A 22,599-nucleotide genomic window follows, 5' to 3' on the forward strand; every position below is an offset into this window, starting at 1 on the left:
AAAAAGAAAAAATCAGGTAGAGTGCCTCATGTTTATAATCCTAGCTACTTGGGAGATGAAGAGCAGGCTAAAAACTTAGCAAGACCTGTCTTTACCAATAGCTGGGCATGGTGACACAGACCATTCATCTCACCTAGGCAGTGAATCAACATAGGAAACCTGAAGTCCACATGGCAGGTGGACAAAACCATGAGGCCATATCCAAAAACAATAAAGCAAGGATTGAGAGCGTGCCTCAAATGGCAGAGTGTCTGTCTAGCAAGCCTATGGCCCTAAACTAATTAACCAGTGGAACAAATCTTAATAACTTTAAAAAAAAGTAGTCATTTTGAATTGTCTGAAAGCTATCAAATGAATCTGATAGTGAAAATGTCTTTTAAAATCCAGTGAGATAAAACAGCTCTTATTTTATACTTTGTGTGACTACCATGCTGGTTTGTATCTAAGTCTCAAGTGCTCCTTTCTTGGCACTTTCCAAGGCTAGAGCTCTACCATGTGAGCCATAGTGCCACTTCCAGCTTTTTCTGTGTATGTGGTATGGAGGAATCAACCCCAGAGCTTCATGCATGCCAAGCAAGCACTCTATCACTAGGCCACACTCCCGGCCCCTCTAGTATTCCTTTACTCTTTCATCACTCAGTCCTAAATGTCAGTGTAAGAACCAACTCAACTAGAATTATACAGGCAGCTTTTCAAAAACTGAGATGTAATCCAGAAATATTGATTCATTCCTGGAGGGTGGCCATGGCTCTCCATTGTAGTAGAGTTTCAGTTCCACTTCTCTGATGCAGCCAAGGGGCTGGGAGGATAGGAGGAAAGAAGGCAATGCCTGGCTCCAGTTAATATACGGGAGAGATTCCTACTAAGGTCACAGCCTATGTTATATCTGACTAAAAATAATCACAATGTGAAGTAAATTTCCTGCTTAAAAAAAGTGATGGGAGAAAAGGGACTCAATTTGCAACAATAACAATGTCTAAACAGCCCAGTCTTGTCATACTTGACCACATCTCTCAGAAACGGCACAGTGAAGAAGTGATTGGCAATGTTCCCTGCATTGAACAGCAGTCGTCCATCTGAGCTTCGTTTCTGAGCTGTTGCCAGAGAAATTTCGCTGTATTCTACCACCTGGTATACTCCGTCCACTCGGCAAACCACTCCAACTGGCTCTGTAGGGTTCGTTTTCTCTACCACCTGCCCAGCAGAAAAAGGTATCGGAAGAGGAAGAAACGTTATATAGAATGACTCTTTGGAAATCTGAAGATTTGCCATTGTCAAAGACCACGTTTTCATTTTGTTTATCCTGTCTTTAAGGAATTAAGAAAAATTTTAACTTTAGATAAATCAACCATCTATCTTTATATTTATTGACAAACTACTTTCCAATTGGAAATGAAGAACATTATCTCCTTCCTATTTATCATTTCATCAAACCGGAGCAGAAATACCTTAATATACATACAGCCCAGAGAAAATCATGTAAAGCTATAAATTACATGAAGAGTTTGAATCACCCAAATACTTTATAACTTTATAATATTTAATTTAGTTCAAACTACATTTGACTGATTTGAGAACAAATTAAATGTCTCTAGGAATCATCAGACAAAAGACAAAAACAGTACATTTTGTGTTTCGCTTTATATAATCTCCATCTCATTACAACACTGGAGACTGATGTCCAATTTCCCAACCATAAATATAGTATTTTTTTTGGTTAAAAGAATCCTGAACAGGAGTTAGGAGGGTTAAAAGCAGGCAAGTCATTAGGTTCCCAATACAACTGTCATCACACACAAAAAAAAAAACTATTTTCAATAGTAGATTTTCTTTGAAGTGAAACAGCACCACTTCTAGCTTTTTCTGTTTTTTGTGCTACTGGGGATTCGAACCTAGGGCTTCATACATGTTAAGCAAGAACTCTACCACTAGGCTATCCTCCCAGCCTGGTTGCAATCTTTTTATTTAATTTTCTAATCCATTTTCTAGTGATTTTGGTATGAGCTTTGGTAGAAAGATTTCTTTCTGGATCATTATCACATGATCCAGCTATGCCACTTCTGGGTATAAAGCCAAAGGAACTGCAGTTAACATACAGCGATATCTGTTATGTTTACTGCTGCCCTACTCACAATGGCTACAATATAGAATCAACTTAGATGTCCACAGTGGGTGAGTTGACGTGAAGTTTATGCTGTAATGTGTGTGTGTGTGTGTGTATATATATATATACATATATATATACATATATATATATATACACATGAAAATAAGGACCTTTTATCATTTACAGCAAAATGGATGGACCTGAAAGAGATTATATGCAGTGAAGTAAGTGAGACACAGAAAGACAAAAATATCATGTTTTCTCATTAGACTGGGATGGGGCTGAGGGGAGATGGGAAGAGGCTAACTAATGTGTACTATGGCTTAGATTGGAGGGGGAAGTTCTAATATTTTAATGTATAATGGAGTTATTATTGTAAGGTATTATGTTAATACCTTATTATTTATTTGATGCACAAGTAGAAGAAAGGTGTCTGAGATGCCCTACTGCCATACTTTTTTGATCATTATATATATACTTCTATTACTGACCAATTTATTTCTCTGAAGCTGTCATTCTATTCTGACGCTAATAGCATACTCTCAGTTATTTTCTATTTGTAATCATTTGAATGACAGTGTCTCCAATTTTCTTCCTTTCTTTATCATGATCCTTTTTTAACACCTTGCTGGTCATCTTTCCAAATTTTCTAAGCTTTGTAATCTTTTTGTCAAATGATCCCAAAATAGTCACATTGGCTTTGATTGTGATTGTACCACACTTTATTTGATAATAGGGGATACATTTAAAGACTTCCAGAGAAGTAATGTTTATATCAATATTTATAACCTCTGAAATGTTTTTAAGATACTGAATACTCTGTGTTTTATTCCTAGCTAACTTATATTGTCTGCTTCCACAAAGGCATGCCTCTTACACTATCAACTACACAAAGATGTTGAAAAGAATAATGTGAAGACCATTATAACTTCATTGCATCAGGGGTGCTTGTGGCTATTCCAACAGTATTTAATTTTTTAACTATCTTATCCTTCACCTGCATATTGCTCTTACTCACAAGAATATCATATCTTATTTTTACCATAATTCCAGTCACGCCCCAGGAACTTTGTGATAAGTAATAGGTTCATCTACTTGAAGACAAACTGCTATGAACCCATCCCAGATATAATGGCACTCACCCACTGTCTCAGCATCTACACACACCCACACGTACTTTATACTTTGTGACTGGCAAGAACACATTGCTTCTACAAGCAACAGTTATTTTGATAATGCTAATTTGACTCCTGGAATGTTTACAAGGACACAGATCACTCAAAGTCTCACTGGAGTTGAAAGGCATTACCTTTGCCCCACAGTCAGCTCCTTTCTGAATGCAAAATCCAATGAATCGTGGATCTGCCACCTTTACCAATATGTTGTCCACACAATAGACATGAATGCTCCAAATGCCTCTTTTTTCCATATCCTCCACAATGTTCTGGGCTGCAAGAGCCCGATAGAGACCACCATTCCCATCTAGAAAACAAAATAATCCGTAAAGAGGACAGCAAAATCCATCCATGATAACCTGATGTTTCCAAATTGAGATGATGCTCTCTGAGAAAGTTTCATATTGAACCAAGAAAATAAGAAAATAAGGAAATTCAGGTGCCAAAAAAATGTGTGATTTTCAGTTAGCTAACTTAAGCTGAACAGAATAACATTGCTAACATTACTAATATAGAACCAAGGAACTCCAAAGACTAAACATTTATTTTTAGCTCAGCCTCTTTTATTATTTAACCCATAATATGCAGTGTGAAATTATCAAGATATTATTTCGTAACATTTCAAGTTTTATTAATACTAATACAACTCAAATTAGCTCTACATTTATAGACCCTAAACTAACAATTTCACCTATTTTTAAAATAAAAAGATATGAGTATTTTATACTAAGAATAGTTAACTAAAAGGCATCAAAAATAGGGCCGGCAGTTTGGCCTAGTGGTAGAGTGCTTGCCTAGCATGCACGAAGACCTGGATTTGATTCCTCGGTACCACATACATAGAAAAGCCGGAAGTGGTGCTGTGGCTCAAGTGGTAGAGTTCTAGCCATAAGAAAAGCCCAAGGACAGTGCTCAGGCCCTGAGATCAAGCCCCAGGAATGGTAAAAATTAAAAAAGGGCATTAAATTTTTTTAATTTAAAAAATAAATAAAAGGAAGAGGAAATGGTGCTGTGTCTAAAAATGGTAGAGCCGGGCACAGTGGTAGTACTCAGGAGGCTGAGATCTGAAAATCAAAGTTCAAAGCCAGCCCGGGCACAAAAGGACCTGAGAGTCTTATCCTCAATTAACCTCTATAAAAACGGAAGCGGGGGGACCTGGAGTTTGGCTTAGTGATAGAGTGCTTGCCTAGCATGCACGAAGACCTGGGTTTGATTCCTTGGTACCACATACGTAGAAAGAAGCCAGAGATGGTGCTGAGGCTCAAGTGGTAGAGCTCTAGCCTTGAGAAAGTCCAAGGACAGTGCTCAGATCTTGAGTTCAAGCCCAGGACTGGCAAAAAAAAAAAGAAAAAAATGGACGTGGAGCTTAGCTCAAGAGTAGGATGGTAGCCTTGAGTTGAAGAGCTCAGGGACAATGCCCAGGCCCAGGGTGGTAAGGAGCTAGCCTTGAGCTGAAGACACAAGGACAGTGCCCAGGCCTAGTTCAAGCCCCATGACCCACCCCCCCAAAAAAAGTGTGTGTGTGTGTATATATATATATATATATATATATAAAATCAAGCCCCAGTTCAAAGTCAGCCCCAGTACAAAAGACCCCGAGACTCTTCAATTAATTATCAGAAAACCAGAAGTGGCACTGTGGCTCAAGTGGTAGAGCACTAGCCTTGAGCTGAAGAGCTCAGGGACAGCACCTAGGCCCAGAGTTCAAGACCTACAACCGGCAAAAAATTAAAAAAAAGAAAATAAATTTAAAAAAATAAAAAGATACTTCTCTAGAACTAAAATGAAATAACAGCCTGCATTTGAAATAGCAGCACCACTGTTAATTCTATTGTTGCTTCCCTCTTAGTCCTTCTTCCAGGTGCAAATTCACACAGCTCTGCCTATGTCAACAGGTTTATTTCTGTAGCAGAGATCCTATCAGGGTCACTGTATGTGGTTATACAAACAGCCTGCTGCCCAGTTCCAGTGGGGGCTGTTAGAAATCTACAATGTGCATGTTCTACCTGGAATCATGCAAAGCGGTCCCCCAGTCACAGTGTACAAAGTTCTATGGTTGTGCTCTCTCTACCTCCTCAAATTATTTCCCTGTACCATTTAAAGTCACTAGACAATTATTTTAATTCTTAAAAAAAAAATGTTAAAAATTTGGGGCCGGGAGTTTGGCCTAGTGGTAGAGTGCTTGCCTAGCATGAACGAAGACCCAGGTTTGATTCCTTGGCACCACATACACAGAAAAAGCCAGAAATGGTGCGGTGCCTCAAGGTAGAATTCTAGCCTTGAGGAAAGCCCAAGGACAGCACTCAGGCCCTGAGCTTAAGCCCAGTACTGGCAAAAAAAAAAAAAAAAAAAAAGTAAAAAATTTGTAAGAATTTTTCATTTTTAAACTGTAATTTAGCCTCTTTTTTTTTCTTTTTGTTATGCTAGGCATGGGAACCCAGTGCCTTGCACACACTGGCCAAGCCTCTCACTAACAGATATTTTCTAATTTTGGACTATATATAATAAACAAGGTGGTCAAACACACTGTTGCAAATATAAAATGCTGGGTGAGGAGTGTGAGAATCTTGAATACTGTTCAAACTGCTAATGCAGACATCCCCTAAAAAATGACAAAATTGTTTCCATTCCACCAATAGATAGTTTCAGCTTGTAAGATCATTGATAAGTTGCAAAAAATTAAAAAGCATTCATGTTTTGAACATCCAAATTGCCATGTTAAAAGGAAACTCAAAATGTAATAGTAATAACCATTACTATTTTCAGCCACCATTAAATAAGAATGATTGCAAACCTGGAGCCATAGAGATTTTATTTTTCTCTTCCAAAATAATTTTCCCATCAAAACTCATAGCAGGCAGCATTCCCTGCTGAAAAAAGATCACATTTTCTTTTTTCAAACCAAAGTACTTGTGCTTTGTGAAGAACTCCTTCGTAGATTCCATTGTTCTGCCACTGGTCATTATGTACCTTGCAAAAGAAAAGTAGATTTCCTAAGCAAAGGTGTTGTGTGAATTAGAGCAAAGTAAAGTGTCATTTATTTCCTAAGCTAAAGAAAAGCTATGAGAACATTTGCTTATTATTATGTCTTCTTCCATATTTTTCCTGGAGAAGACACATTCATTAGCTGCTACTCAAGGGGAATTTCTTTTAGCAAAATTGATAAAATTACTAACTCTGATATATAAAATAAACATAGCAGAACAAGCCATTTCCTGCAACACAGAACCTATGACTGGCTTAAGTAAACAGGTAGAATACTGTCAAAGTGTATTCTCCATTTACAACTTCCACTCTAAATAGACAAAAATGAGAACTGTGATACAGTCTAATGATCTCAGTGATTCTCTTGGTAAAAATTTGAAATAGAATCTAAGTTCTATTCACCTTTCACTAACAATCTCAAAAGTATAATTCCGCCTAGCATGCACAAAGAGCCAGGTTCAATTCCTCAGTACCACATACATAGAAAAAAGCCAGAGTGGTGCTGTGGCTCAAGTGATAGAGCTCTAGCCTTGAGAAAGCCCGAGGACAGTGCTCAGGCCCTGGGCCCAAGCCCAGGACTAGCAAAATAAAAAATATAATTGCACAGGCTATGTCTCAAAAACTTAATTCACACTTTAGAAACTTAACCACACTTTAGAAAGCACGTGCTGGTGGCTCATGCCTATAATCCTAGCTTCTCAGGAGGCTGAGATATGAGGATCTTGGTTTGAAGCCAATATGGGCAAAAAAGTTCCTGAGACTTTTATATCCAATAAACAACCAAAATGCCCCACAACTGATGAAAAAAAAAGTTCACGGTAGGCTAGTATTGTTTTGAAAAGAGCTAGAAAAGATGGGGAAAAAAATATTATCTTATTTCCACCTCACTCAAGTTAGAATGGCCAGGATCAAGAAAACTAGTAACAACAGATGCTGGAGGGGATGTGGCCAGGAGGGATCACAACTACACTGTTGGTGGGAGTGCAAATTCGTTCAACCACTATGGAAAGCAGTATGGCAGTTCCTCAAAAGACTAAACATAGAACTCCCGTATGACCCAGCAATTCCACTACTTGGCATTTACCCAATCATCCAGAAACAAGGGCATACTAAATCCACTAGCACAATGATGTTCATTGCAGCACTATTTACCAAGCAAAGATAGGGAACCAACCCAGATGTCCCTCAGTTGATTAGTGGATCAACAAGATGTGGTGTTTATACACAATGGAATTCTAGGCTGCTGTCAGAAAGAACGACATTGCCCCGTTTGTGAGGAAATGGAAAGGCTTAGAAAAAATAATATTAAGTGAACTAAACCAGTCTCAAAGGAACTTAGGCTCAATGGTTTCCTTCATTTGTCATAATCAGTAGAAACCTTGGGCACTCCTAGCAGAGATTTACAATAGAACAAAATCTAGAGACATTAGGCCAAATAGTATGACACTAAATGTAAGGACCTCCAGGATAAGGAAACAAAAGCCATATAATGAATGACTGTTGTTCTTAATGTACTATGTTATCTCTCATCTCTTTTGCCATCCCTTGGTTATCTCATATTGTTACAATATGACACCTTGTTATCTGATATATTTTATATGTGCTTAATTGGTTATTTGAAATTGGATAGGGAAGGGGGGAATCAATATAAGGGGGGGGAGGGGGGGAGGAAAATGGGGACCATGTCATGAGAAAGAGTATCAATGTTTGTGAAGTAATGTACCTTTTATCTGGTGAATATAATGTAACCCTTCTATTAATCACAATAAAAATTATGTAAAAAAATATTATCTTTTAAAAAATGGGGGGCCGGGAGTTTGGCCTACTGGTAAAGTGCTTGCCTAGCATGCACAAAGACCTGGGTTCGATTCCTCAGTACCACATACATAGCAAAAAGCTGGAAGTGGTGCTATGGCTCAAGTGGTAGAGCTCTAACATCAAGAGAAAAAGTCCAAGGACAGTGTTCAGGCCCTGAGATCAAGCCCTACAACTGGCAAAAGAAAAAAGGCCGGGGGCAGGTTCTCTTCAAAAGAATCAGAGTACCAGAAGCAATATGGATTAGAACTAAAGTCTAAAGGAGGGAAAATCTTTCAAAGAGGAATGAAGGATCTCCAGCTGTCTTGCCCAGGAAGAATTTTCTGATCTGGGGACAGGCTATGAGGGAAGAATCTGCACTTGGAACACCACTGCAGAGAAGATACAGAGCTCTCATTGGCCCTGTGGGAATGAAATGACAAGATCAGGGACTTTGAGCCTGCCAAACACACAGCTGGTTTCCCCCTCAAAAACATGTAACTTCCAAAACTGCTCTGGGAAAGTGATTAAAGAACTACACCAAATACTCTTTCAAAGCACAGTATAATTTCCTGTGATTGCTTGGTGCTTAAGAGACAAAAACTGTCCTAAGTAGAAGTCCTGAGAAGAGAGCACACAAATAGAGGCTGAGAACACATTTTGACCCACAGTGGAAAAAAATCAGCATAGTTTCCATCTGCCATGTGTGTGATGATAATGGGGTGAGAACTAGATAATCTGGCTCTTGGGCCACAAGTTATTTGACTGAGAAAGCCCATGGGGCACACAGAACGTGGCCATACCACATCATCCTGAAATTTCTGATACTAAAGTTAAGCTGGGAGTTTGGCCTAGTGGCAAAGTGCTTGCCTAGCAAGCACAAAGACCCAGTTCAATTCCTCAGTACCACATACATAGAAAAAAACCCAGAAGTGGTGCTGTGGCTCAAGTGGTAGAGCTCTAGCCTTGAGAAAGCCCAAGGACAGTGCTCAGGCCTGAGTGCAAGCCTCAGGACTGGCAAAAGAAAAAAAAAGGAGGTGGGAATGGGGGGGATAAGAAAGAACCCAAATGCTTTCATAGAAGAGGAGGAAAAAAATAATGAAAGGATTTATGAATCAGAATGGCATTAAACATGTCAACAACAACACTAGCTTTCACAGACCAAGGCCTGTGAATTATAGAAAGCAGGTTTTTAATCAGGAATTTAACTCATAGTAAACTCAGGAGAACTGATTCTACAGAGTACCTACAGGAACTGCTAAAGATTCGGAGGTAAACATTAAAGGCAAGTGTATATGGCTCATTAAGGCCATTCAAGTCATTTTTGTAGCTATTATATATATATTAAAATTATATCTAAGCCAGGTGTGGTGGCTCACGCCTGTAATCCTAGCTACTCAGGAGGTTGAAATCTGAGGATCATGGTTCAAAGCCAGTCCAGGCACTAAAGACTCTTAGAGTCTTATCTCCAATTAACCACTAGATGAGACTCACCTCCAATTAACCACTACAAAACCAGAAGTTGTGCTGTGGCTTAAGGGTGGTGTAGGGCAGTAGCCTTGAACTGAAGAGCTCAGGGACAGCCACCCAGGCCCAGAGTTCAAGCCTCATGACCAATAAAAATAAGAAATATATCTACTACATATATGGTACATATATAATAAAACCATAACTTACATGTATAATAAATTCTAACTCCTAAGAAAATCAGTAAAAATAAGAAATCTATCAGAGTTGGAGGCATGGCTCAGATGGTATGGTACCTGGAATGAGCATAAAGCATCAGATAGTGAAAGAAATAAAAAGAGAGGAAATATGTCACCTTATCAACGCACCCTGAATATTACATTACAACCAATGTTCAAATACTTCCATGAGACACATCTTACCATGGAATGATGCATTTGGTCCCATAATGCTTTTCAGCTAACTGCTGTAGTTTCAAGATACGTTCTGCTTGAATTTGAAAAAGTGTCTTATGGGATGGCAAACCAACATCATACATCCCCTTGGGATATGCAACTCCAAGTCTTGTTCCTTGACCACCAGCTAGAAGAAGAACTGCCACTTTGTTCTGAGAAATCTGGAAAAGTCCTAGAAAAAAAAATTGTGTCACAAAACATTTACAAACATGCAGAGATATATCACCCACCTGCATAAGGTAAGAGAATAAGGAACCTTATTCTATGGATAACTACCACTTTAATAAAACATTTCTATCATCAAAGCAATAAAACCCAACCAAAACCCAAAGTGTTAATGATATGCTTTAATGGACTAATAAAACTGTTTTTAAATGAAAGCATCAGGTATCAGGGACCAAAGACTTACAAAGGTTTTGCAAGAACTTGGCTACTTTCTAATTATGCTAAGAACAAAGGATAAAAGAAGATGCCAGGGTTTCAGGGTAAATGACGATGTTACTAAAATTACCCCCAACCTATAATCAATAATCATACAAATATACTAGGTAAACTACATACCATAAACATAAAAAAGATAAACATTCACCAGGATAGAAGTAAATATAGCATAATAGCTAAGAAACTGGCTCAGAAATTAGGATACCTGGCCTGAAATGAGTAAGTTTTGAGAGTCACCCATCAGGCTATGAGATTGTGTAGGGTGTCAGAAATGTTCTAACTCTTGACTAGGTAAGTAATTACATTTGTATATACATTTGTATTTTGTTTTATTTAATGATAATCTTAGAAAATGTGTAAAATTTCAATCTTTTTCTTTCTATTATTATCTTTAAGTAGCTGAACAAGGGAGATGCACTTTTCTTTTTTTTTTTTTGGAGGGTGGTCATGGGGCTTGAACTCAGCCTGGGAGCTGTCCCTGAACTCTTCAGCTCAAAGCTACTACCCTACCCTTGAGCCAAGCCCAACTTCCTGTTTTGTAGAGGTTAATTGAAGATAAGAGTCTCAGGTCCTTTTGTGTCCCAGCTGGCTTTCAACCTTGATCCTCAGATCTCAGCCTCCTGAGTAGTTAGGATTACAGGTGTGAGCCACCATGCCCAGATCAAGGGTGTTGCATTCTTAATCAACAGGCCACTCTACAGAAGCTCAGAAGAAAGTAAAACATAGAGTCTTTTTATTATTGATTTACTTCTGTCTAACCTGTCAGTTTTCACCAACTGAATACTTAGCAGCAAGTAGTCATCAAACACAATGCTTGAATAAAAATGTTACTCTGTACATTATACACATGTATAGAAATGGCTCAGTGAAACTTCCTCCCCTTGCATATTTAATGTATGTTGATTTTAAAAATAAAATGACCGTTATTCTCTGAACAAAAATAAAGATGGATTTAAGATCTGAATGCAAATATATATACATATGGAGAGAGAGACAGAGATCAACAGACAGAGAGGTATTTGTATTTGGAGATAAATATTCCAAAAGTTATTAAAAGACCGAGGTTCTCCATTTAGATTATTCAAAATATGCCAAAATCTTGCTCCATTTCCTATGTGAAGCCCATTTGATCACTCAAAGACAGACAGTCTCAGCATCAGAAGGTAGAGAAGCCTGTGAGAAAAAGGCCACAAGCAAGGAAAACTTGTATCTCTACAAGCAAAGAAAACTTAAAAATAAGATGATGAGATTAAAGCAACATTGTTTTTTGGTTTTGTTTTTTTTTTGTTGTTTTTTTTTTGCCAGTCCTGGGCTTGAGCTCAGGGCCTGAGCACTGTCCTTGGACTTTCTCAAGGCTAGAGCTCTATCACTTGAGCCTCAGCACCATTTCAGGCTTTTTTCTATGTATGTGGTACCTAGGAATCGAACCTGGGTCGGAATCAAACCTGGGTCGGAATCAAACCTGGGTCGGAATCAAACCTGGGTCGGAATCAAACCTGGGTCATCGTGCATGCTAGGAAAGCACTCTACCACTAGGCCAAACTCCCGGCCCCAGCAACATTGTTTTTTAGAGCAAAGTTCAGTGTTCTAGAGCTTCATAGTATTATGAAGATTTTTTAAGAATTATGTAAATAAAGCTGGCCACTGTCCATAATTACAGGTCAAGCCTAAAATCACCTCAGGGGGATAAGTGTGGTTCATAATTAGCCTCACTCAGGTCACATTTTGTTGTGAACCAATTTTGTATCATTGCAGAACTGCAACTAGAAAGCTGCTGCCTGTGTAGACACTTGGGGGATATCAGAACCCTGAATTAGATTTCTGAACATCTTTTCTTCAAGTTCCACATGGCTATTTTGGACATGTGCCTTTGATCTTTTTGTTCTTACAATCTCCTTATGGGTCAGATTGTTTTACAGTTATTCTGACTCTTGCCATACTTCCTAATCTTTTCCTTTTACTCTCAGTTCAGAGGTAAAAGCCACCCACCTCCAGGCAGCTTTAGTTCTTGCTCACCTGGATTCCAGTCACACCAATTGATTACTTTCTATCACTTTCACAAAACATCTCTGAAGAAACTTCTTTCCCTTGGATCACTTCCCCAAACTATTGCTCCATTCCAACTTTCTAATTTTTTCAGCTGTAAAATTTTGCAAATCAGAAGCTTCTAGTGCCTCGTCCTTCATCCGTGTAGATAGCATGTGTTTGCTTTTCCCCAAAGCTGGATTACCATGCTTTTTCCCATTCTTTTATATATGTGTGGGTCACATAACCAATCCAGTCACTTCTTAACTGTGGTATTGACATGCCTTTCAGGTTTCCACAACAACATCCTTTCACTTCCCTGTCCCCAGTAACAACTATTATACGGAATTCTAACACAACCCATGTGCATTTTGGAGTAAAGTGGGATTTCTGGCTTAACTTCTTCCTACTTAAGCATCTCACTTACAAGCAGAGAAACAAGAGGAAATTAAAGTAGTCCCTGGAGTACTGGAAAGAGGCTATTCAAACACAGCTGCAGCTGTGCTGTTTACATATCAAGTGTGAATACCCTGGCTGAAGTAGTCATCTACAACAACAAGTGAAGAACTCTAAACTTAGTATGACAGATTAAACACTGCTCAAAACTAAGTGGAAAACTACAATTAGGCTAGCTTTGGGGAACCTATAGTGGTGATACAAAATTTCAAACTACATGTGACAGTGTTTCAAACATGCCCAGGGGACAGCATTGACTCAGAAAATGTTAACAAACTGCAACAGTTAACTCCAAACAGTTTCAGACATGTGAAATCGGAAATTAAAAACTTCTGTCTGGGGCTAGGAGTATGGCCTCCTGGCAGTGAGCTCCACCCAACATGCACTAACTTTGATTCCTCAGAACTACATACACAGAAAAAGCCCGAAGTGGCCCTGTGGTTCAAGTGGCAAAGCACTAGCCTTGAGCAAGAAAGTATCTAAGGACAGTGCCCAGGCCCTGAGTTCAAGCCCCAAGACTGGCAAAAAAGAAAAAAGAAAAAAAACTTCTGTCCTAAACTTGTGCAGAAATAATCAGAAACCTAAGAGGTATGTCACTGTATCCTTGTCCACATTCCATTATAGAACACAGAAGTTAGTACTTTTCTAATACCAAACAGACTACAAAATAAAACAGAGCCTAAAAATAAACATTTTTTTTTCATTAAAGGCAAAGTGAACCAGGGCTGGAATACAGTCTCTCTTTGGGGAATCATGCATTATGAGACCAAGAGATTGTGAGCACCTTTCCTATTAGCATTTACAAGAAACAGAAAAGAGTTTACAGTCAAACGTGGACAGGAAGGATAACACCTGCTTGAACTAGTTCTTCCTATAAACTTTAACTTGGGCATGCACCTCCAACAAGGAAAGCAGCCAAGGTATATATGAAGCAAAGTACACTAGAACTTTCATTTGAGTTGTCGCTACTCCAAGGACAAGCAGACTGACATCCTGTAGCTGTTCAACTAGTAAAACTAAAGGACACTATCCAAGAAAGCTAGTCAGAGGAAATAGTTTTCTTAATTTTTTAATCAAGAAGAAGAAGAAGAAGAGGAAGAGGAGGAGGAGGAGGAGGAGGAGGAGCAGGAGGAGGAGGAGGGGGAGGAGGAGGAGGAGGAGGAGGAGGAGGGAGGGAGGGAGGGAGGGAGACAGGGAGACAGAGAGAGAGGGAGAGAGAGGGGAAGAGAAGGGGAGAGGGGGTGTGGGGGAGAGAGGGAGAGGGGGAAAGAGGGGGATCTACCACTTACACAGCACCACTTCCGGCTATTTTCTGTATATGTAGTACCAAGGAATCGAACCCAGGGCTTCACGCATGCTAGGCAAGGACTCTACCATAAGTATCTAAACTCATTTTAGAAACTAGAGGATTACTGAAAATTTCACTAGCTAATATAATGGCATTGTCATTTAAAAAAAAAAAAGGAAGTAGAGCTGTTGCTCAAATGGTAGAGCTCCAGCCTTTAGGAAAAAAGCTCAAAGACAGCACCCAAGCTCTGAATTCAAGCCCAAGATGGGCACAAAAAAAGAATAAATTTTTAAAGAAAAAATTTAAAGACTATATATCCAAGTGCTGGTGGCTAACGCCTAAAACCCTAGTTACACAGGAGGCTGAGATCTGAGGGTCACATTTCAAAGCCAGCCTAGGCAGGAAGTTCATGAGATTCTTATCTCCAATTAACCAGCAAAAAGCCAGAAGTGTTACCCTTGAGGAAAAAAGCTCAGGGACAGTACCCAGGCCCTGAAATCAAACACACACACACACACACACACACACACACACACACAAGCCAGCTTCATGTAAAGATCAAATTCACAAAGCAGGGAAAAGCAGAACTTCTCTAACAGTGGAGAGATGAAGGAGATAGAGGTCTACTAGCTCTGCTTCCCCATTTCCTTTATGAGCTAGCCCACCCAGAAGTGAAACTCTAGTACTCTCTGGCACATAATCTAGAAAGCAGTCAATTGTGATCCCAGAAAAAGATAGAGAGGAATACAAAAGGTATTAATGTCAATTATCTTTTTATAGCTGTAGTGAGAGATGGTAGATCAAATAAATAAAAGTAGAAAATAAAAGTAGCAGTGAAGGCGGGCGCAGGGGCTCACACCTGTAATCCTAGCTACTCAGGAGGCTGAGATCTGAGGATCACAATTCAAAGCCAGCCTGGGCACTAAAGTCCTCTCGTATCTCCAATTACCCACCAGAAAACTGGAAGTGGTGCTATGGCTCAAGGGTAGGGCGGTAGCCTTGAGCTAAAGAGCTCAGAGACAGCACCCAAGCCCAGAATTCAAGTCCCACAATCAATAATAAAAAAAAGGGGGTAGGGAGCACAATGATATGGTAAATATAAATATAGGAATATTACTGCATGTGTATAAACATAAACAGGCACACATCTAAGTACTGATGTGAGTACATAAAAACGAACTTGATGAAGTAATAAGCAACTGCTGTTATTTTTATACTAATTTTGGCATAAATGTCTTTTTTAAAAAAATTATCAATATAATCTGTTCATTTAAACTTGGGAAAATGAGATCTGTGTTTGACAAGGTACATGTACACACACTAAAGGGCCTTGATAATAATATTTGCAAGACTTCTACTTAGAATACAGCTCTCAACTGTACCAAAAAGCTATAGATAAGCTATTTTGCACATTCAAGAGTTCAGATTAGGGCTATATATAAGAACAGATTCAATTATGTGTTAGAATAGAAATCTTTGAGGTAATTCAACAAGCATTACTAACCAGCTTATAACTGCAGGTTTTCTTCTATATGCTATCTCACATAGAACCAAGCAAGACATGGACATCTCTCTTCAAGTGTTTACAATGTAATGAGGAAGAAAAACATAAAGAAATCCTACTTATAAAGCAGAAGGAAATACAAGAATGACAACTAATTCTACCATGAGACACTGAAGAAGGGGTCAGAAAGCAACAGCAGGTATGGTGAACCATAAGGAGTGCTGAGTTCTATAAGCAACAGAGACACAGCATGAAACATCTCTAAGATATGACCTAACAAGGCAACCCTAATAGAGAAAAGGTGAAGGCCAGACCAAACTGAGGATAAACCTCAGAAAAGACAGAAAAGGCGTAATCTAATATTCAGGGGGAGGTAAACGATTTGGCTCAGTTAAAATATGTGAGGCAACAGAAATAGAGAAAATATAGAAGGAAACAAGATTGAAAATACACAAGCAAAAGGAAAGGGCAAGTCAGGTTTTAAGATTAAGCCAGCTTAAATCAAAGCATTTAATTTGTGCTAGGCAATTTCAGGAAAAGGAATCTAGCAGACACATGGAAATTCAGGGTAGAAAGAGATTGGAGACACTGCAGCTACTATTTTAGGAAGATAGCTCAAGGCAGCATAAGAGTCAAAATAATCACATGATCTAGCTACTAAAACAGTTTTAGTGTGTCTCACCAAAACCTCTATGGCCAATAGGACACCCAGTACCTTCATTTTCCCAGGCCTGCAGTTGATCTTGATCCCTGGTGGCACTGCCCAGCACCTCCCGAGGGACAGGTTCCATCCGAGCATCCACCTTTTCTTGGTGAGATGACTGGTTAAATCCTTCAATGGCCTTTTGGAAAAAGAAGTTCAGCTCCTCAAAGTTCATCGCCTGGAGCTCCTCATAAAGTTCTGCCTGTTGAGCTTCTTCCAACTCATTCCAGAACTGCAGCAGGTGTTCCTGCCCAGCCTTGGACAACCTGAGTTTGAGGTCATTAGCATTCATAGTGCTTTCGAGAGCTAAGTTTTGTGAGAACAGGTGTCGGACTTCTGCAGCTGTAAACCTAAAAGAGAAAATGAATTAATAGCAGACCAAAGTCCAAACTCCAAACCTGAGATTACTCTCTACTAAATTAAGTACAATTATGTAGCACCTAATTAACTTTAGCAAGTGACAGACCATATATACTACAGCAGTGGTCACAGGAGATTTTGATGTGTAGTGGCATTAGCAGCATCTTGGTTTACATTTTAGAATATACCCCCTTTGTTATGATATGTATAGACTATCCAATTTGAAAACTTGATGTGTAAGAATAGACTTCTGTATTTCTGACAATGACTGGAAGAAACCATATGTGTTAGATAACAATTCACATCATATCCCAAGCCCTGCATGAATCATTTTACTTCATGGGGTAATTTAATTTTTAACAAGTGCATGGCACCTGTGGTATTGCAGTCATTAGTGTACCACAGATGAGATGAAGCACAGAGCAGCTAAGCAGCCTGGCCAACTGGTGGAGTGGAACAGGACTCAAGCAACGTGTGAGTCTAGGACTCACACTTTTCATTCTACTAGTCTTCCGACCACTAAGCTACTGGTAAATATTTCAATGAGCTTCCTTTTATCTCTAATGATAAAAATCACCATCTCAGCTGGTCTCAAAGGAAACAGATTATGCAGATAAGATTGGGGAAAAAAGTAGTACAGGGTGTCTATGAGGAGTGTGACCATGTGTGAGAGGGGCAGAGTGAGAAAGTGAATGTCTACTATGCAAACACGGTGTTTGGTAGGACTACAGGCTAGGAAGCTATGCAGTGGAATGCAGATCTAACAGAATAAGTAGCAGACAACCCACCAACAGTAGATTACTAAATGGGGAACAGCATCATGCTCAATAGAGATGAAAAAAGGTAGAAATTGCAATGAAAAGGGACAAGTAGGAAAAACAAGTTAAAAGAAACATTGAAAGGGATGTGAGGCTCACTGTAAATCATCAGTACTGCATTTATAACTACTCAAATAAGAGGTAAGAGGACAAGGAGGTAACCCACCCCCAAAAAAGCCCATTCTTCTCTCACACAATATATATGTAATTGTTCAGAGCACATTCTACAGTTTACAGTTTGTCTGAGTCATTTAACCTCCCAATGACGCAGGTCCCTTACTCAGAGCAAAGAGAACCTGCAGGTTGAGGAATAGGAAGCTGAAATTTTATCACTGCTACTTCAGTCATTTAGAGCTTCACAATAGAGACCATGTCCTGAGAATCAGATCACTGTAACTTTCATGCTTCCTTAGAGCCCAATCGTCAACTGCCTTTTGATGCAATTGAGAGACATAGCAAACACAAACCATATAAGGTTTTTGCCAGTATAGCATGTATAACATAATATACTGTTTTATAGTAAAATTTGTGATACACAGAATTACACTCAAAAACAACAGTAAAAAGTATAGTACAATAAATATGAAAAGTAGTAACGTAGTCATTTATCACTGTTAACAAGTCATACAGACTGTATGCGATTGTGTTGTTCTTTTACTCAACTATCAAGGAAGGAAGTCTATAAATCAGCATCTGCCAACTTATGAGGAAAATGTGTCCTCACTATGACATTACAAGGGCAGTGATGTCATTAGGCAATAGGAACTTTTCAATCCCATCATAATCTATGGAACCACCATGTTATATTTGGCCATGTTGAGTGAGACACTGCCATGAACACTGTGCCACCCTCACTAACTACATGACCTGAATAGGTTACCCTAGAAGCTTCCCTTTTTTTTTTTTACTTGGTTGTGGGACTTGGACTCTGGGCCTGAACGTTGTCCCTGAACTCTTCAGCTCAAGCTACCACCCTATCTCTTGAGCTACAGCACCACTTCCCAGTTTCTAGTAGTTAATTAGAGGTAAGAGTCTCACAGACTTTAGTGCCCGGACTGGCTTCGAACCACGAACTGGCTTTGAACCATGATCCTCAGATCTCAGTCTCCTGAGTAGCTAGGATTACGAGCAGTGTGAGCCACCCTTCCCAGCTAGAAGCTTCCTAGTATTTAGGCTCTTTCCCTGGAGCTTTTTGCTCCACCACTTTTACCACAGCTTTACTTCCAGATTTTATAGCCCTTAACTGGAGATAAGAATCTTGACTCTCCTGCCTGAGCTAAGACAGATGAGAGATGGTGGTGGCTTAGTGGTGGCCAAATGAACCTATTGAATGCTGAATGAAGACTAGGAATCAAACAAGGCTGATTCCACATAGTACGCCACTTACTGAGTAGAAACATTAGGATGAGAACAGGCTGAAGGATATGAGTGAAGATAGAATCAGCACTTTAATTTGGTTCATACTATTTACAACGTCAATTAGACATCCAAATAGAAATGCTGATTAGATGTTAAAACAGTTTTGGGTACAGATCCCCATGGAAGTATAAATAGATACAGAACCAAAGTCAGGACTAGCATTAAAAAAAAAAAGTATTTCAATTGATTTGCGTAAGTTTTAAGAATTATGATACATTGGGGGGGGGGGGGTTATGGGGCTTGAACTCTGGACCTGGGCACTGTCCCTGAGCTCTTCAGCTCAAGGCTACCACCCTACCCCTAGAGCCAGCCAGGGTCCCACTTCCCATTTATTTTTAGTGATTAATTGGAGGTAAGAGTCTCCGGTTCTTTAGTGCCTGGGCTGGCTTTGAACCATGATCCTCAGATCTCAGCCTTCTGAGTAGCTAGGATTACAGGCTTGAGGCACCACACCCAGCTTGATACATTTTTATTTTTGTAATCATACAAAAAAGGATAATTGAAAGGTGCAGATTTGTATTATCTTCCAAGGAATAGTTCCCACGGTCTCATTTATAATGCTGCTTTTGCCCTTGTTTAAGGGAGTATATTGTAATGGAAAGAGAAATAGGCAACCAAAGAACAGGAGATCCTAGTTCTTGGTCCCTCCCCCATCATCTGACCAGGGCAAATAATTTTACTTCCTTGTGCAAGCCAACCTTTCCTTATGACAACCAACCTTTTCATATAGCCTCAAGAGTAAACAGTGAAGAGGGCTCTGTCTACTAAAAAACATATAAAGCATATAATATTTTAAGCTATAAGGCAAACTTTTTCTGAAGTCATTGGATTCTCGTATACCTTCAGAGGCTTTAGGAAAAAATGGATCTAGACAAGTCAATTTATAAACTTTGCTTTTGACTAGAACATTATAAAATCACATATGCTGATTCCTGTTATAGAATAGTCGTAACAGCCATAACTTGAGCTTTGGACAAGTATAATTCTGCTACAATGTTTACTAGAAGCAACAATAACTAGCTCTATACTTTCAATACAATATCCTAAGTTCCACTAATGCTGGTAAGGGTGTGTGTGTGTGTGTGTGTGTGTGTGTGTGTGTGTGTGTGTGTGTGTGTGTGTGTGTGTGTGTGTGTGTGTGTGTGTGTGTGTGTGTGTGTGTGTGTGTGTGTGTGTGTGTGTGTGTGTGTGTGTGTGTGTGTGTGTGTGTGTGTGTGTGTGTGTGTGTGTGTGTGTGTGTGTGTGGCATAGCATATATAATTGTAAGCAACAAGAAAAAAAGGTTAAAAATATGGTTTTGGGGGTTTTTGTTTTTTGTTTCTTTTGGTGGGTCATAGGGCTTGAACTCTGGACTTGGGCTCTGTCCCTAAGCTCTTCAGCTCAAGGCTACCACCCCACCACTGGCCTGGGCATTTTCTCTGGCTCACAGCCCTACCCTTGAGCCAAGCCCCACTTTGTTTTCTGGAGGTTCACTGGAGATAAGAGTCTCAGGTCCTTTTGTGCCCGGACTGGCTTTGAACCTTGATCCTCAGCCTCCTAAGTAGCTAGGATTACAGGCGTGAGCCACCATGCCCAGCTAAGACATGTATTTTTATTCTGACAATCAATATCTGAAAACTGAAATTCACTCTCGAAATTATAATCAAACTAAGTAGGTACCTAAGGAATAATCTGGTGATAATCCATTATAATCAAATATTTTTTATTAGAATTTAAGTAGCAACATTAAAAGAAATCCAGCATTTCTTTCTATTCTGGTCTTCCCTGGGTCACTATCTCAGTGGCTACATATATATCCTTCATGCAGAAGCATTTTAAGCAAAGCTCTGGAAAAAAGAGAACTACGGCTGGGCCATAGCACTGACCATAGCCTTGTTTAAGACATTTTCAGTGCCAGTTATGTGACTCAACCAACAGTGACGGACTAGACAAGCATCTTCAGTTTCTTTGCAAACCCTTGGGTTCACACCCAGTGAATCTCTCACCTCAAGTCCCCAAGTCTGCACCACAGATCTCACAAACACAACATCGCACCAAACTTGATTTTTTTTTTTAATTTTTTTTTCAGGGAACCCTCTGCTCTAGCACATGCGTGCTCTCAGCCCTCCAACCCCATCCTTCTGCTAGGCCAAGTAAAAGCAAACCCCCCTCCCAAAAAAAAAAAAAAACCACGACCCTTCTCCCACCACCGGTCCTAAGAAGGGGCAGAGCTTTGGTCCAGCTGTCACCTCCCCTACCTCCTGGCCTGGTCAGCCCCCAGGTCCTTTCCCTCACCAGCTCAGGACACGTCAATTCGCACCCACCTGGCAGTTCCAACGACCACCCTGCCCACTGGATCACCCTCAGAATGGGCCCAGGTCCTGGCCTGAGACCTCAAGGTTCCGATCCCCCACCCAGGTGAGGACCCGCACCCAACCGCCCCGCCAGACACCACGGACTCAAACGTGGGCCCCCACCCATCCGGAGCGCCTCCATTCAAAGCAGCCCGGCTCTCCAGCCGGCGGCCGGGCCCCTCACCACCCTCGGGCGGGTGCGGTCGCGGGGGCGCGGGGCGGAGCGCGGGGCAGGCTCCGGCGAGACCCGGCACCTTCCCAGGGCGCGCATGTCCCCCTCTGCGCGCGCGGCGCGGGAGCGTGCGTGCGTGCGTGACTGCGTGCGCGTGTGCGTGTGTGTGTGTGCGCGCGCGCGTGGAGGGGCCCCAGTCCCCGCGACCCCTCACCTACGGAGGGCCCCTACCTCCTCTCTCCCAGCGACGGCGGCTCGGCCCGGCTCCGACTCCGGCTCCCACAGCTCGGCCACGCATCGGCGTCCCGCGCCCGCTCGGAATATATACGCTCATGAGGTGGGGGGGGGTACCGGGGGGGGCGGCGCCCGCCGGGCTGGAGAACGAGAGCTGCGCGGGCTCGGCCACCCCGCCCCTCGGGCCGCGTTGAGTCGCTGCGGGGAGGAGCGGAAGCCGGACGCCCCGACACGTCAGCTCAGGAGTGTAGGCCACGGGGAGGGTGCCAGAGGGGGCGGGCGGCGTGGGGGCGGGACTCTGCGCGTCACTCACTGTCTTGCCCAATCAGACATCCGGAGGCCCTGTCAGTCTGCGGCACCGCCTCCTCACGCAAGGCGGAAGGCGGAGCCAGCTGCGTCTGCTGGCAGGAGCGAGGCCCGGTCTTCTCCGAGCATCCGCCTTTCGGCTCCGGGAACCTCGGACGCACCCGGGGCCGGACCTTAAAAAAAAAAAAAAAAAAAATCTCCAGACTCAGAGTCCAAGGCTCGGCGTCGCCTCGCCGGCCGCTGCACGAAGGGCGGGCCCTTGGGCAGAAGCGGAACAGCCGAGCGGGCCAGCGGGGTCCTCGGGTGGCGGATTCCCGAGCACCCACGGCGGTGCTTGGAGAGAGAAGCCCCCCGAGCCTGCGCTGGCGGGAAAGAGGACCCCACCGGATCCCCGGCCGGCTCTTGGGTCTCTAACTTCCTCCGGGCTGGCGAAGCCAGGCCGGTTTCCTAATGCACAAAATGTACGTGAAAGAAAAGCAAAGGTATCGATTGGGCAACAGGAGCTCAAGTTCAGTGAGAGCCGTCCGAGGGCCCCGTGGGGCCGGGGTCAGCTCAGG

The 22,599-nt window shown here is 41.3% G+C and overlaps 1 protein-coding gene across 6 annotated transcripts in view; it reads right to left on the reverse strand.

Moving 5' to 3' along the window:
- Nucleotides 1–21,831, reverse strand: part of Uap1 (UDP-N-acetylglucosamine pyrophosphorylase 1) — a 29,966-nt gene extending 8,135 nt beyond the window's left edge. For 3 of the 6 annotated variants that reach the window (XM_090340594.1, XM_090340593.1, XM_090340589.1), the window contains exons 1-6: nt 21,734–21,831; nt 16,413–16,750; nt 9,951–10,155; nt 6,077–6,252; nt 3,417–3,589; nt 1,001–1,194 (exon numbers count right to left, since the gene is read on the reverse strand). In XM_090340594.1, coding sequence (XP_090196720.1) covers nt 1,001–1,194; nt 3,417–3,589; nt 6,077–6,252; nt 9,951–10,155; nt 16,413–16,692 — 1,028 coding nt within the window. In that variant the 5' untranslated portion in view covers nt 16,693–16,750; nt 21,734–21,831. Of the gene's footprint in view, nt 1–1,000; nt 1,195–3,416; nt 3,590–6,076; nt 6,253–9,950; nt 10,156–16,412; nt 16,751–21,234; nt 21,255–21,300; nt 21,425–21,453; nt 21,551–21,733 lie in introns of those variants that run through there. The other 3 variants (XM_090340591.1, XM_090340590.1, XM_090340592.1) reach the window with 3 other exon arrangements.
- Between the last annotated feature and the right edge of the window lie 768 nt (nt 21,832–22,599).

This window comes from Megascapheus bottae, chromosome 10 (assembly GCF_031878675.1).
Source record: "Megascapheus bottae isolate mThoBot1 chromosome 10, mThoBot2.hap1, whole genome shotgun sequence".
Lineage (NCBI taxonomy): Eukaryota > Metazoa > Chordata > Mammalia > Rodentia > Geomyidae > Megascapheus > Megascapheus bottae.